Below are 16,764 nucleotides of genomic sequence, written 5' to 3'. Positions count from 1 at the left end.
ATGATGCTTCTTTTACTAGACCTATGAGACCTTAGAAGGCTCTAACCTAAATATTTTTAGACTCAACGATAAGCAAGAATAGCTCTAACCTGATGGATGGGAGAAGCCAAAGGAGAACTGGGTGCAGAGAGTCCTTGTAGCGTTTTTCTTATTGGAATTGTAGAGAATGTGTTTATCATGATAGTTTGACGAGTAGAAGTGTGGTCGACAAAATTAACTTAAGGGTAGGTTTGTCATAGAAAGTTAGAGGGAACAATATTTACAGGAAACTAATGTCTGACTTCTCTTACCATGACAAAGCGATAATACTCGTCATTACATTGCTTTGTGGTTCCTTCTTTTGAGTTCAGGACCCTCCTTTTTTGAAAAATGTCTATTTTTTAAAGGATACAGGGAGCAAAATAAAAAACATTAATATCATGACAACCCAATTAATTTGTTTTAGTAGTGGAAAACGTTATTGCTTGTGTAATCTTTAGTGCCTAAATCTAATGGAGTTGGAATGTTTTTACGCTCGTTAAAATCAGTCCTCCACTGACATGTGTGTTTTGGTGTATGCTCTACATAAATATGCTGAGAGCTCCATAAATCTACAATCAGACGAGTGGGTGATTGAAATGCATATCAATCAAATATTTTATACTAAAAAGTATAAACTGTTCCTTTCATTTTGCCTCTATTTTTTCATAAAATTTATTAAAATGACAGATATTATATAATATTCCGCATAAAAACACAATTGCTCATAATGTTAAAACTGTCAACGTAAAAGAAATAGTAAGATCCAACTATCACCAACAGCAATTTACTTATACATGTACAATAATTAACAAAATCTTAAGTTGTCTCATTTTTCGGACAAACTCAAGCAAACGAAGAATGTGGATTAATATGCAGAATTTCTCACCCATCATTGGGTACTTGGGGTTTGCTCTATCATTTAGGTCTAAAAGCTTGCAAAAATGAAGCTGGCATATATACTCATTACGATGCCATTTTATTCTGGATTTGCCTATGAACATGGACAAGAAACTCTACATAGGAGAAGCCACCTGCGCTCTTGTCTTCTACCATATACGAGAAGAATGACATTCCTGGTGGATGGCAAGTAGGATAGGTTAAGTTGAAAATAACAGAACAAGGTAGACATAATAATTATCTACAGATTTCTTTCATCGATTAAAAACCTTCATATTCTAAACAAGTCTAGCAAATCAGCCAACAGACGAGAAGCACAGCATGAGGTAGTTTATTTCGAAACATGAGTAAAAAGTCAAAACATGATTGATGCATTAACCATATTGTTCTTGAACTGGTAGCCGAAAATTTCCAATTGTAAAAAAGAAAATGGTTGAAGGATATTAAAAGCGTAATAGGACAGATGATAAGAAAAGTGATTTTGGTTTCATATAATAGTGGAATCAAACAGAACAGAAAAGAATAACCGCATGTCAAACACCAGCTAAGTACCAAGTAGAATCCTTTTCAGAAAACATAGAGCACTAGTTCAAGTAGCAAATACTATCAAAGAAAAAGCAACATATATGGAGCCTCAAAAAATTCAATTATTTTAGAATGTGGGGTTAAAGCTAAACCACAACTTTGCCGATAAGATTGGGGAATAATGTCATGCGGTTCCATGATCTAAATTAATTTTAATGTTTACGCTATAAAAAAAAATAATCATCCTGTATTATAAGCAATAATTCTAATGCACTGACCTGATGGATCACCTTTCCTGCAGAGCTTAAACCTGCCAGATATTATAAAAAATTTACACTTTGTTTAATTAGCAAATGACATGGAAGATATTCAACAGGTTCAAGATATACTTTAATTGTCAAAATTAGCTTACCGGAGGTAGCAAAATCTTTGCCGCCGAATCTCATTCACCACATCATTTAACTTCTTCGAAAGTGGATTGTCATGTTGTTGCAATACAAACTGGTCAAACAACAGAGACGCTTTAGATAAACTTTTCGAAAAGAACTGATGAAAAATAATATAGGAAGAATCTTGCAATAACTGTTTTTTTTTTAAACAATAGCATCTTGTATTAACTCAATTAGCTTCCGCATCTCAATTTTTCAAAAAGCTCTTTTAATAACATTTTAACACTTCTATGCTTACAAATACTTTTTCGTAAGAACAGAACCATGAACTGATTAAAAGGGAAAATTTCCCTATGACTTCAAATTAATCCAAACCCGGTCATAATTGTCAACTTTGCATTGCCAGTTCTGAAGAAAAAATCGATGTGAAGTAATCTAAAACATATCAGGCTTATGATTTAAGAATGATAGAAATTCCCTTGAAAACAACCACAGCAAATAGTGAAGTTTGACAGATTTTGCATCTTCAGATAATGGCAAGGCAACAGGGGGTTGGAGAGAGGGAAAGAGAAATTAACATAGAAATTACCAGATGAGGAATTTCATCAACTGTAGAAACACCGAATATTTTCCGCACAATATCCGGACTCACAGAGTCTCCAACATATATTAAACAATCATGACCATTCTCAAGAAGATAGATTCCATCATCGTTAACATGTTCACTAGAAAGAGGTAGGAAGGACGGAATAACAGATTCTTCATCTTCCTGCAATTTACAAAATGATATTAGTGTCTCGAGAAGTATGATAAATATGAGATTGGGTTTAATAGAAACTAGTGTGAAACATGCGATCTTGTCACAAAAAATCAATCATATATTAAAAAATAAAAACTCGTTATCATCTTCAAATATACATCATCAAGTTCTGATATCTGAATAAGCACTTGTTAAAATGCAATTAAATTAAATATCGTAACATATGGAACATCGGAATTATTCATAATTATACATATCTTTAAGCGTTGATTGATTAATATACACCTTTGAGTCAAGATCATGAATAGCCACCATCCTAGGATACACAAGCGGTATTGCCAATGGAGCAGAGAGAGAAGTTACATAATTTATCCAAAATGACCGTTCATCGATCTTTCCCTCTGTTCTTAACCCTGTACTCTTGGTCAACGCTGAAAAAGAAATGAAAAGTATAATTAGAACCCACTTGTAACTGGCCTTCTGAAGAAGAACATTGCCCCCACACATTGAAACATGCTGAATTTCAACAATATATCAATTGATCATTGACAAAATACGCAAATGTATATCAGCTTTGTCAGTCGTCCTCAAATCACAGCTAAAACAAGACTTTGCTTCAAAACAGAAGAACTGGAATAAGGAACTAATCCAAAGTCAATGAATATTTTAAAAAACATATCCCCAGTATAACCCCAATAAAATGTCGGAAAATATCATCAACACTCAAAAGGTGAATTTCTATCACATGTTACAAGCATATAAATGCAGAAATTATGAAGTAAAAACAAACAAATAAAATTGATTGAAGACAGTATGTTTGAATGCAAGGAAGAATGTAACCCATAAATAAACTATAACAAATAAAACCTTTATTTACACAACATTATAAATCACAACATACCAAGTGTGTACAGAGGCAAAAGCTTTAGGGCCTCCGGAAGAATAAGTTGTCCGGATGATGAAGAAACGGTAGCACAAAATTTACGATATGAAAATAGTGCATTGATGCAAAGGTTTGTCACTTGTTCCCGAACAAGAGGAAGTGGCTTTGAAGGAATCTCATTAGCAGCTACAAAAAAGGAAAAAAAGAAAGTGTTGGAATTCTTTTTTATCCAAAATTATTATACTTACAGACATGCTCTAAAATATGAACAGGATGACTATACCATGGAAACAGGTATAATTTATAAAGAGAACAAAAGGGGAAATAGAGTTGTTAACTTTCAATATATGGCCGCAACCAACAACAATCAAAAACAGAATAATCACAGAAGCAATGCACATTAACTATAAATGAGATACCTTGCTTCAAGAAACAGCAAAATTGAGTATCCAAGTCAGCAGCACGGAACAGATTACTAAGCATACTCGTAACAGGCAGAGATAAAGTTATGACACGTATTCTTCTTTGCCCATACACAGTTGTGTATAGAAGAGCACACTAAATCAAAAAAGAACATATAATTAGAAACAAAATGATATCCACAGTGACTAAAAAGTTTACAAGAGTAACATCAGTGATCTGAAGATCATAAATTACTCAGGATAAAGGAGTAGCAAACTTCTCTAATACCTGAAAAGCACATTCTGATCCATCCTGCAACTTATCGTCATGTTTCAAAGTTACCATGAAAGTTTTGTCACAGTCAATCTGCAAAAAGGTAAAAATTAGCCCAGAGGTTGAACATACCATACCATGTTTACAGAATTGACACGAGTATATAATGAACCTACAAAAAGCTGTATTTACAATAAATACAAGTTAACGTGATTGCTAATTCCAGTCCCATTAGCAACTAATACCCAAGGCATATTTTATACGTGACTAATTATACAAAGCATGTGATTAGCTGAAACAGATTCATTAATGACAATAATTTTACAACTTAACAACTTTTCAAATTGATCAGGGGTTGGGTAGCTCAACTGGTTTTTAGCTAAGGAATTGAAGGAGTTGAGGAGTTCAAGGTCCAGGGTTCAAAAAAAAAAAACTTTTCAAATTAATTATCAAGTTAGCTCTCTTAACTTTCCCTCAATTTTGTACAACCTTGCAAGTTATAGCAGAGAAGATGGGAGATAGGTGTAATTATTAGGAATAGCGATGAATCTGGGGAATGTTTCGTGCAGTTACTTAGGGAGGTAGCAATGAAAGAAGCCGACTCCAGTTATCAATAGCAGTAGGCAAATTGCAATGGTAGAGAATTGTGAGTGTAAGTGAACAAGTGGAGAGAGAGATTAGCTGGATATTTTTTGTTGATGATGATCCAAGTAAATAACACTTACGAGTTTAAATAGCACTTTATATCACAAATACAGTTTATCATCATAAATTAACTTTCAAGGTACACTCTAGACTGCCAATCCTCAAGTCAAAATCACCCAACCATCAATATGCTCTGCTCATGCATTTACTCAGAGATAAACACGTGTTTAAGATTGCATATATACACATGAACATAACTATATCCAACATCTAGAAAATAATACTGACCCCAGGTAAGTCAACATCTGTTGGGATGCTTTTACAAAAGTTGCCATAATATTCTTGTACTTGGATGCCCTGACAAAAAAAAAAAAAAGTTGTAGAGTTGATATGTTGCATGATAAGGTATGAGAGAAAGTGAATCAAGCAGACTACCTGACTGCACCTCACACGCATTACAGCCTCAAAACCTTGTGGCCTAGTGACATTCCATCTAAGATCGTTGTAAAGCTTTGCAGGATCAGAAAGAGCTGAGAATGGGAAATAATAATAAACCTGAAAAAAAATGAGAAGTTTAACATTTAATTTTCCGATGTATGCAACACATATACTCATTTGCATAGCATATAACTACCTTTTTTAGTGTAAAATACTACATGTGAGAAAAATAGTACAAATGTAATAGCTGTGGCAGATTAAAAGACACATTTTAAATTCAGAAATAAATATGTTTACTTTAACAAAAAATCATACATATTTCGTTCTGGTATCAACTTTTGGCTGATGAAAAATCATAGAAGTTTCTGAAACCATTGTTGCCTAGTTCTTCAGATAAAATAACTACCAGTCTTTGCGAGTTTATGATATGCTATTCAATTATTTCACTCTTTTCTAACACACTATCATTGGGTGAAACACATATCAGTCAGACCAAATCATCTAGGCCCCTTGTTTATTGGTGAGACCCACCAGACCTATATGAATTTCACTGGACGATAAATAGTGTATTGCTAACATTTCTCTTTCCTCTGTTTCCTTTCCATTAAAACTTTCAGGCATGTGATCGAGCATGCCCAGCATTTTCAGAAAGACTGATTGGCATAAGTAGAAAAGATAAGGAACATTTATTTTTTCATCAATACTGTTAAGGTCCGATAAACACTAAAAAGAAAATAGCAATCAGATATTCACCCTTCTAGCATAAAATGCAATGAAAGCCAACAATGTTACTGTTTACTTAAACAACAGAAATATTAAGCATTGATGTATACCTGTCCACCTGTAGTTCTTGGGATGGTCGATATGGAAGCAATGTCAGCATAAGTCTGAGTAGTCACAAATAGATCAACACAAACCTGCAGCATTACAAAACTATTATACTTAACCCATCCATAATAGGCTGTTCATCAAGCTCACAAAAAAAAAATCAACTCACAACTTCAATTGGACAAAAAAGTAAAGCCTAAATCAAAACCAAAAGAACGCAAGATAGACCTGATACTCAGCAAGTTCAACTGCAAGTTCTTTCAATGTTTTATCTGCAGGTTGAAGTAATTTATGTGCTTCCTGAAATTCAATAACAAAATTTGTTGAAGAGTATGCAAAAACAATCTTCACTGGACTATTTAGGAGGTAGAACAGATAAAAGAGTATGCAAAATCAATCTTCACGGGACTATTTAGGAGGTAGAACAGATAAAAATGCAAAGTATCAGTTGAATCATGTATAAATTTATGTAATATGCAGATGGATGTTTTGATAATGTAAATCAAATGTCTAATATTATATTATTAAATTTGATCTGTGTTTCAATTCTACAGCCAATTACAACAGGATTTACAAATACATGGAACTAATACCATGTCACCATCTTACAAGCTCATGCTTATAATATGACAAGGAAATGCCATGATAGTTTTAAAACATAAAAAATAAAAGAGTCCAACGATGTAAACAACCGACTTGAGATGAATACCTTTTCCCCTGCAGAGATGTTTGTTCTACCTTCGGCTTCGCGTGCAGAAAGGGCACCAATGCCAATAGATGGCAAGACTGAAGACATCCGAAAAAATGAGAAACACCAAAGAGAAAATTGCAGAAAAAAGAATCGAGAAAAAAATCGGCAAAGATAAAAGCAAAATGATGACAAGAAGTTGAACAAGAATTAAAGTAAAGACCAACCAAACATAAAACGGTGATCCAGCGACCAAGTCTAAACACAAATAATGCCAACAAAACTATATAATATTACTGTTTGTTAAAAAATTTAGTTGGATGAACAATTATTGTCAGGAGTTATTACTTTTGAAAGATGAGAACGGGCTTTTAAGACAACACAAGCTTTTGGATGAAGTCAATAGTGTTTACTGTATACTTATTTTGTCTAGTATCAACAATGAATATTACTCGTTTTTATCATTAAGAAAATGTATTATTTTATTTTATTTTATCTTAAATTTAAATTGCAGTATTGCACTATAGTATGAATGTGTGGCTTCCTGAATACTAGCAACCTCCATTATATTTAGATGCTCATTTTTACTCAAGACAAATAAATCTAGAAAAGAATTGGTTGAGTAACAAATGTGCAGATGCATGCATAACATGATTTTTATGTTCCATTCATGATGTCCCAGTTGGGATGCTGATAGCTACATTTGTGTAATATAAATAACAATTAATACAAAATATAGAAGTTGAGAACCACACCTGACTGGAAAACCAACAGCTTCCCTCCAGTGTCTTTCATTGCAAGGAAAGCCGCCTAAAAGAAGAAAACAAAGGTATCAGCATCAATATTGTTGCTGGTTAGAGGAATGGGTGTCAAAAACTATATCTATTAAATGGCAAAATGTATACTTTTTTTGTCAACCTCAGTGAGAAGACGGTAAGTAACAACAAATGCCAAAAATTGCGAGATAGAAATCCCAAACAGAAAGAATTATAAATACCAGTAGAGGAATAAAGAACAAAGCAATGACAGGAGAAACAAGGACGGGTCCAAGAAATTAAGCGGGCCAGCCCATGTTTCTATGTAAGCTGTTACAGTGGCTCAGTTAGACTGCCACAAATAGTGGCAGATAAGGTAGAGGGAGGCAGTTAGTTGGTTAATGAGTTGTGGGAGGAGAAAGTATCAACATTTTTCTCTCTAACCTATTAGATAGAGGGAAGTATGTAGGGAGATCATTTGGCAATGTCTTTCGAGAGAACCAAGCAAGTGTTCAATTGTAAAATGGGAAACCTTTCCGGACGGGAAAATCTTGGGAAATTTCTGTTTCCTAATATATTTATTTACTGTCCAACAATAAAATCATTTTTTATTTATTTTTTCCCTCTGTTTCTAATGTAGGTTCCTAGCAATGAGGCATCCACATTGACCCAAAACATAAATCATTTAAATTTAAAAAAAAAAAAAAAAAAAACTGCACACACTAAAAAGACACCCTATGAAACGTAAGTAGTACACATCACAGAGACACTCTACATACAAAAAGTAAAATCTTGCGTGAAAAATAAATCTCAGAAATGCAGAAAGGAAGCAAAGAAGAAAATGAAGAAATTATAGAGTGGAGTTATAGCGAGAAACTATATGAACGTTCATAAAAAAAAAAAAAAAAAAAAAAAGTTGATTCCATCTCAGCAAACAGCATAAAAAACATTGCAAAGTCAGACAACTATTATAACATTAAAGCAAAACGCAATACCTTGATTGCTGCACCAAAGGCCGATTCAGAAGTTCTATTACTTTGGAACATGGTAGGAATGCTTTCGAGAAGTAATTCTAAATGTTGACGGCACTAAGCATAAAAGAAGCAAACCAATTAACCATATTGGCTAAACCGAAAATAAGAAAAGAAAACGAAGTAATCAATTTATCTAGTAACCTTCTGCAAGCACGAAAATATTTGAAACTAACCTCGGATAGTCCAACAATTACATCAGTTTGCAAAGGAGTATAAACATCTTGGACATCAGGAACAATGAGCATCAGTGGCTACAAATTTTAAATTTCAAGATCAGCATGAGGCTTGTTTACCTAAAACTGTAAACTGCAAAGGGCAAAGGGCTAGTTCTAAACTATTAGTTAATTGGCACCGTGTTTGACAAGTCGCAAAGGAATATTGTGTTCTAAATTTCACAATACAGTCTCAAGTTAAAAACAGCAAAGAAAACAAATAATAACAGAAAACCGCTGTTTTCACTGCTGAGAGACAGGAAAAACAGACTCAAACAATGGCAATATGACCGGTCAGTTTGCTGGACACCAATTAAATATATAGTATACAAATCCTAAATTTCATTCACCCTCTACAAGAAGAAACATTGAAACTAATGCCTGCGGCAATATTCGGCCCTTGTAGCTAATATTTTTCCACCTTCAAATTCACCTAAATATTATATATCCTTAATTTTGCAACTAATTTAAACTGAATTAAAATATGGGTTTAACAGTAAATATGCCATAACAAAAAAAAAAAAAAAAAATTGGTAAACTCAGTATGTTTAGTTGGGTACTTATGTGCTACCTGCTGCAATGCACGTTTCAAGTTGTAGAAATGAATTGTCGAGTCAAACGTTGCAACTCCCACCTTTGTATTAGGGCCTTCCTGTAGTAATAAGAAGAAAAAACCAAGTCATGAACTCAATGTCAAACAAAATAAGATATTTGTCAGAATCTGTGGTCGCACCACTCAAATTTCAAATAAATAAAAGAGTTCTGGTAGAAATTGAGTTAGATAAGTAACCACAAAAAATAAAGAGAGGACTGGCAAATGGAGTGAAAAAATAACAATAACAGACTATAAATATTCCGTCGAATATAAAAAAATTACTTAAGTTTCAATGTTTTGGCTCTCCAAATTATATGATAGCAGTTAACTTGGTTTTCCTTTGGGGTAATTGGTCAGGCTTATAAGCCATTACTGTTTTCATCCAATGAGTAATTTCATGTATGTGCATACACTTCTCCCTTTTCTAGTCTCCCCACTATTTCACTGAGTTTGGCCCTAACAATAAGAATTTAATTTTAATATCTATAGTCTACATTGTGGAAAATGTTTAGCATATGATGAATGTGATCGTACCTATAAATATTGAATCACGCCGTTCTCATGTCCTACTCATATCAAACATTGGAATCCTCAATCCATTGAATGCAGGCAAGAAAGTTGTTATAATTCATTGTGGAAAATATGGCCAATTGTGCTCTTTGGAGTTTAACTGACTAGAATTTTAAACAGATTTGTAAATGGTCACACAAGCTTAGCATTGATGGTGTTTTGTGACATCTTAATCAAAGATGTGCCTCACAAATTAACGTAATATAGGACCAAAAGACCGAAAATCTCGCACAAGACAATGCATAGTCAATAAATTACAAAAATGATAGTCAAGCTATTATATAGTGTAAGGGACCAACTTGGTGGGAATCTGATTTTTCATATCACCCTGTTCAATTTAAACAATTTGTTCAGTTTATTTTGTTTTTGTTTTGGATGCAGGAGCAGAGAGGAGGAAGAATCTTAAAGGTTTTGTCTTGTGATAGTAAAGCACCAATATAAATGGAATAAGTTTCAAACAATCAAACAAAAGAAAAATTGAAAAACATTAAGCTTCACAAAGATTATCATGAATAAATGAATGGTAAGTTGTCGACAGTTAGAACTCACAGGAAGGTCTGTAATAACTTGACTTATGGCACTGCAAGCTGCGGCTGTTGCACCAGTTTGAACAGCATTCATTGATACATCAATTAGAAAGAAGTACACAGCAGGCATTGGCTCACGGACCTACACAAAACAGTGAATTGGACACCATTCATCATTGGACACTTAAGGATGACAGAAATAAAATTAAAAAAAAAACAAAGAAAAGAGAAGGAAACTATGTATTCCATACAAAAGCCTAAACTGCTTACTTTGCATATCATCTTAGAACCGTAACGTAAATTTAGGCCATCGTATAATTAACTATACTTTATCAATCCAGTATACAAAAAGACCAAATAAACATGACTCTATGAACAAACAGCCATTTATAACAGCCGTCAATTACATCAAGATGGATAGGCTTGAAGGTAAATTGCCTCAACACTTGATTTAGTGTATATTACGAAAACAAATTTACCCAAGAATTATTAGGCTTGGTAAAGAGCTAACTAATAAATTCATAATTTTAGTCTACAAGTATTTTTTATAAATAAACTAACCATGAATTCTTTAGTAGCAACAAACTCAACCGTTCCTCTACATAGCTCAGGCTTCTCATCAGCATCTCTACGTCGACCATCTGGACCCAAATTGCAGTGGTAGTCCCGTGGAGTTTCGTCACTAAATCCTGTAAAACAGATGTACATCCACCGTTAAATAGTTACCGATGTCGCAAAAGGCAAAATATTGAATAGACCCATCCTCTTATATTTCTCTCCTTTTTCTCTTATATACCAAACAATAAATCAAATCCACTCAATCTCTCACTCCTTTGTCTCTTCCACACACTCTAGTAATTTTTTTCACACAACAAAAATAGCCTCAGAGATAGGAGGAGAGAGAATTCTATGGAATTATCCTTGCCCTCTGATTATCACATTGATACTGGTTAAGACTCCCTGCAATGAAATATGTCTGTCATCCTGTCACACCTACCCATCTGATGAATATTTTCTATTTATCTTTGTTGCTTTATTTTTCGTTTACACCAAAAAGAAAACCCCTTATCCTCCAATCTCTTGTGCATACTTCTGTCTTAATGAATTTCTTTTATCAAAATAGAAAGAAAAAAAGTAAAATTAGCAGCAATAATCACATTTAAAAGTGAGCAATGAATAAGTTGCAAGATACGCATAAACTTGTAATATGATTGATTGTCCTCAACCAACAACTATTGATTGACTTTGCCAGTAAATGACAAAATAAAGCTTTCTATTTCTTCCCTCTTCATTCTAGGGAAATGTTGACGTAAAATTCATCTCCAAACAGCCTACCATAGCATATACCAAGTACCAACAAACAATAGTAGGATGTGCAATTGTAATAATACTTACCACACAAATTGCAGATAAAGCGTCTTCCCTGATCAATAAATTTCATAAAAGGATTTACGTAAGCCTTGCAGCGTGAGCAACGGACAGGACCACTCTCTCCAAAATCAACAACCTACATAAACATTGGATATTTGGACAAAAGATATATTTAGAAGTTATTACAACAACCTATACAAACATGTTAGAAATAGCAGAGCGGGAAATTCACAAACTTCATACAATAATTTATATCTACTACTACAGCTATACAATAAATTATTTGAATACAGTATTTATGGGCTCAACACCAACCACCAATCTTATTGGTTCAAACATAAACAGACAACAAAACTTGAAAGATGTATATTTTTAGCATTCTCTGAGGAAATACAAGCAAATATAAGAAAGCCACAGCAAGTTATAACATAAACAAAGAATCCCAAAAGATGTCATTTCATGAATCCTTAAAATGGCATGTATGTTTGATTTCCAAAAGCAGTAATGCTGCAAATAGCTAGCATGCCATCAAACATTTGACAGATAAAGAAAAATCTGAATTTTTTATTTGCATAATTAAGTTCATAGCACGTGAAAGTGAAATGTACGTAAGTCACCCTACTAAATGAATCCTCCATAACTTCAAAAAAATAGCGAACAATAGCACTTCAACAAAAATTAAACACGGCTATAAAAACTTCTACAGCTATGATTTGTGATAGAACAGTATCCATGTAGCCGACCCCACTTAGTAGGGTAAGGCTTGGTTGTTGTATAGAAACTTCTACAGCTAACACATCAATTAATTTTTGTAAGGATAAAAAACAGATGCAAAAACTACAAAGGAATAATCATTGTTACTTGAATGGGCTCCTCAGATGGGTGTGGAAGTGCCAAAGGTTGGACTAACATAGCCAACTGCATTCCTGATGTTGTCAAAAGTTCAGCAGTGAAAGGAATCTGTTTCGATCAACAAAAGGAACAAAGCAATGAAAAAAAAAATTAATATGAAATGACAGAAATATCAAAATTTTCAATATTGAAATAACTAATCTCAGAAAATTAACACCAAAATTCACTTAGAACAACAGAATTTAATCTTTAGAAAGAAAAAAAATACGGGGAAAGAGAATAACGCGTCTTCTTATGCAAAAATGATAAAAATAAAAAACCTCTTCGGAATCCAAAGCATAAAAAATATATCAAAGAATAAAACCCTTCAACCCCTCTGTATATGTGATCACCAACCCACAAAAGCAACCTTTAAGTAACCACAACATAGAAGCCACAAATAGAACTCTACATAAGTGACACAGGCAAGAAACCTTGGCATTTCTCATGACCTTATTCATAGCTAAAAATATTTTGAAGATATTAAACATTACCTGATTGACTGTGCACTTCATGTAACGTGGACTGCAATTGCCAGTATCTCTAACAATGTAATCACTTGTAGCAGGCTGGACAAAAAATAAAAATCATAGGATCAAACAGCAGTAGTGGTATATAGGACTTTCCCCAAAACATAGACATTGCAGCGGCTATGAAACTACATATTGAAAAAAAAATTTGAAATAAAATAATGTAAAAGGAAAAATGTAATAATAGAGAAGGAAATGAATAACTGATAAATAATACAAAAACCAAGAATATGCAAACACGCTTAGCAAGCCTCAGTTTCAACATAAAGCCAATTCTCTATCTGTTTTATATTTAAAAAGAGAAAATCATTTATCCAGAAGTTTCAGATGAATACCGGAGGGATGGTTGCTTGATTGCCTTGACGAGTCTCGTGCAAGATCACTGAGGTCCCTGGAGTGGGCCTTGGAATTTGATTGGGATCAATTTTGGAAGGCCCTGCCATGGGGGCTCCAGTTTGACCAACAGCAGGTGATATAGTTGTAGTCATAGATTGATTTGGCAGTGGTGGTGGCATTCCAAACATCCTGGGAGGCTGTGCAGAACCAGGAACTGTAGGAGGTGGAACTAACTGCAGAATTACAAATGTTCATTGACTGGTTTTCAGAAGATGAATAAATGCATGTGGGTACAACACACAAATAAATACTAATGCCCACAACTATGCATGTGAATTTTTACTGTTGCCAAATACCCATTTATTTGTATTACATGCTAAGAACACACAAACTCTCACACTATGATAGTCTGTTAATTACGTAATGATATGCTAATTGGTGCACCTGTGATACACAGTAGACGGGGAACAGATGAGTTTTGAAAATTTAGATAACAGCTTAACCATAGTTTCTCGTATTTTTCAGGCTAAGGCTTACATTTTACAGACTGTTTTTTATACCAAACCTCAGCCTGAAGCATAAATTAAAAAGCTACATCATCACATCACACAGCCGCAAGGGCAACATACCGTATTATGCCTGTAGCCACTTGCAGTCAAATTAATAGGCACCATCATTGCTTTAGTACCTACAAGGCTACAGCCTTACTGAGTAATGCTGACACGTACACATGGCACCCTTGTATATAAATGCATAAACTAATCTTCTGCTTTTCGTATAAGAGTAACAAATACAGCTCAACCTTTCATTCGTCTAACCAAACGTACCTCCAGTTATGCTAAGATATTACAGCCACCAAATATTTTTTCTTTTAAACATGCTGACAAAAGTCTAATCATGCATACTAGTATGTAACAGAGTAGGTACCTGTTGTTGTTGTTGAGTCTGCCAAGAAGGTGCTCCAAAAGGTGAACTAGGAGGCTGCATTATTCCCTGAGGTGGTGCCATGTTAAACGGAGACTGAGCAGGTGGTGCCATGTTAAACGGAGACTGAGCAGACGGAGCTGGAGGAGTTCTCATTGTTGGAGGTCCAAGTGGTGGTTGTTGCACACCACCACCCGGAAAGCGTGGAGGACCTGGCATAGCCCCACCAGAAAATGCTGGTGGCCCGTTACTCAACAAGCTACTGGGTGGCACACTGGTAGGTGGCATGCCAGGTGGAGCACTCGTTGGCGGGGCATTAAAAGGACTTTGACTCGGTGGCGCATTAAAAGGACTTTGACTCGGTGGCGCATTAAAAGGACTTGGACTCGGACGAGCACCAAAATTCTGCGGAGGAGGCCCAGATGGACGAAGAGGTGGAGAACCGCCAGGTGGAGGAACACCAACACCGCCAGAAACCGGCGCTGCAAAAGAACCAGGAGGTCCAGTAGGTCTTGACCCAAATGGTGAAGGTTGACCAGGAGGTGGTCCAGTAGGCCTTCCAGGAGGACCAGCATTTGGTGGTCCTCCAGAAGGAGGACCCCCACCTGGCCTCACCAATGCACCTGGAGGTGGACCGGGACGTGAAAAGGGCGGCTGGGAAGCATGGATCCCTGGACCGGATGACGGAAAAGGTGGTTGTTGGGCAAAAGGGGGAGGTCTAGCAACAGGATTAGAGGTCATTGGAGGACGATTAAGGTTCAAATTGTTGAAATTATCAGCTAATCCATCAGAATTAGGTCTGTAATTAGGTACATAGTTAGGTGGAGGTGGTTGACTACCGGGTCTAGGTGCCCCTGGAGGCACAGGAGCAGCCATAATTAATCAAATTAACCTCTAATTAACCTGGTTCTGCTTCAATTCAAGAGAATACGAAATCAAAGTAATGCTTAATGAAAAACACGATCCAAATCTACAAAAAGAAAAACGAAATCAAAGATCAATGAGTAAATTGAAAAAGGATCGATGAAAATAATAATAAGATGATGATCAAAGAGAGAATTGCGAAAAAGAGAAAGGAAATTGGAAAAACCTGAAACGAGATAGATCGATGGATCGATGGATGGCAGTGAAATTGGTTGATTGAGAGAAGAAAAAGATGTTAGATCGGAAATTTATGTGAGATTGAGAATAAGGGGTTTTAGAATAGAGTAAGAGTAGTGGTAAATATTCATTCATTCGTTTGTTTACGTTTTATTTATTTATTTATGCTATGATGACATCAATTTCCGATTTTCGACCAATGTCTGCATCCTAAATTTTTTATCTTATGTTTTTCTCTTCAATGTTTTCGGTTCTTTATTTTTTAAATAGGCTTAAATGCTCTTTTGGTCCCTTAACTATTTATTTGGTATCGTTTTGGTCCATTAACTAAAAAAAGATTGTTTTGGTATTTTATCTTTATCTCTGTTACCTGTTTTGGTCCCTTCCGTTAAAAAAAACGTTAAGGGTTCATGATCTTCATCATCAACAACACACAAACCCAGATTTTGGGACCAAAACGATACCAAATAAATACTTAAGGGACCAAAAGAACATTTAAGTTTTGATGAAGATGAAGAAGATGATAAAAAAAAACTTAAATGTTCTTTTGGTCCCTTGAGTATTTATTTGATATTGTTTTGGTCCCAAAATCTGGGTTGGTGTGTTGTTGATGATGAAGATCAAGAACCCTAACGTTTTTTTGAATTTATTTAACGGAAGGGACCAAAACAGATAACGAAGATAAAGATAAAATACCAAAACAATCTTTTTTTTGGTTAAGGGACCAAAGCGATACCAAATAAATAGTTAAGGGACCAAAAGAGCATTTAAGCCTTTTAAATATTTTATTTTAAGATTCTCCCTTTCAAAAAAATAAAATTAAGATTCTCTTTCAAAAACTAAATATGTTGTAGCATTCATATGGTTTGGCTTCTGAGTACAATTGTATTCTTTGTCAAAAGAAATTAGTTTTACATCTACTAATTATTAAATCTAATTTTTTTATATGTAAAAGTAATAAATGTAATTGACAAATCAATTATTTGGACAAACTATGTTATTGAAAATATATTTTATAATGCACTGGATCAAATCAAAATTCTTATGAAGGAGCAAACTTGGTATTAAAATATAAGTATTACTCAGTTTTTTAATATTCTATAATTTCATCCTCTTCAAAAAAAATATTCTATAATTTCATGCATATTTTTTAAAATCAAATCATTATA

General features: G+C 34.4%; 1 protein-coding gene across 1 annotated transcript; it reads right to left on the bottom strand.

Moving 5' to 3' along the window:
- Positions 1 to 668: 668 nt before the first annotated feature.
- Positions 669 to 15,716, bottom strand: LOC146959166 (protein transport protein SEC24 C-like). The gene is made up of 25 exons (XM_085740708.1): positions 15,585 to 15,716; positions 14,498 to 15,464; positions 13,570 to 13,803; positions 13,199 to 13,273; positions 12,675 to 12,773; positions 11,838 to 11,949; positions 11,004 to 11,131; positions 10,465 to 10,584; positions 9,322 to 9,402; positions 8,712 to 8,789; positions 8,500 to 8,592; positions 7,505 to 7,559; positions 6,771 to 6,847; positions 6,290 to 6,361; positions 6,067 to 6,150; positions 5,231 to 5,350; positions 5,084 to 5,152; positions 4,166 to 4,243; positions 3,895 to 4,033; positions 3,494 to 3,661; positions 2,878 to 3,023; positions 2,422 to 2,601; positions 1,856 to 1,944; positions 1,722 to 1,753; positions 669 to 1,094 (listed from the first exon to the last, which is right to left on the bottom strand). Exons 2-25 carry the CDS (start codon positions 15,368 to 15,370, stop codon positions 985 to 987), a joined length of 3,312 nt encoding a protein of 1,103 aa, XP_085596834.1. The 5' UTR covers positions 15,371 to 15,464; positions 15,585 to 15,716; the 3' UTR covers positions 669 to 984.
- Positions 15,717 to 16,764: the final 1,048 nt, after the last annotated feature.

This window comes from Medicago sativa, chromosome 1 (genome assembly GCF_051527215.1).
Source record: "Medicago sativa cultivar Bolivia chromosome 1, Bolivia_mono, whole genome shotgun sequence".
Classification (NCBI taxonomy): Eukaryota; Viridiplantae; Streptophyta; class Magnoliopsida; order Fabales; family Fabaceae; genus Medicago; species Medicago sativa.
This window is presented reverse-complemented; position numbering and strand designations above follow the sequence as displayed.

Bases quoted from the DNA above. Each gene is read 5' to 3' on its own strand.
- LOC146959166 (XM_085740708.1), bottom strand. From the start codon at position 15,370: ATGGCTGCTCCTGTGCCTCCAGGGGCACCTAGACCCGGTAGTCAACCA. The intron at 8,593-8,711 runs GTTAGTTTCAAA...TTTTATGCTTAG, and splicing joins TAATTGTTGGACTATCCGAG to TGCCGTCAACATTTAGAATT. The intron at 1,754-1,855 runs GTAAGCTAATTT...AATATCTGGCAG, and splicing joins CAAAGATTTTGCTACCTCCG to GTTTAAGCTCTGCAGGAAAG.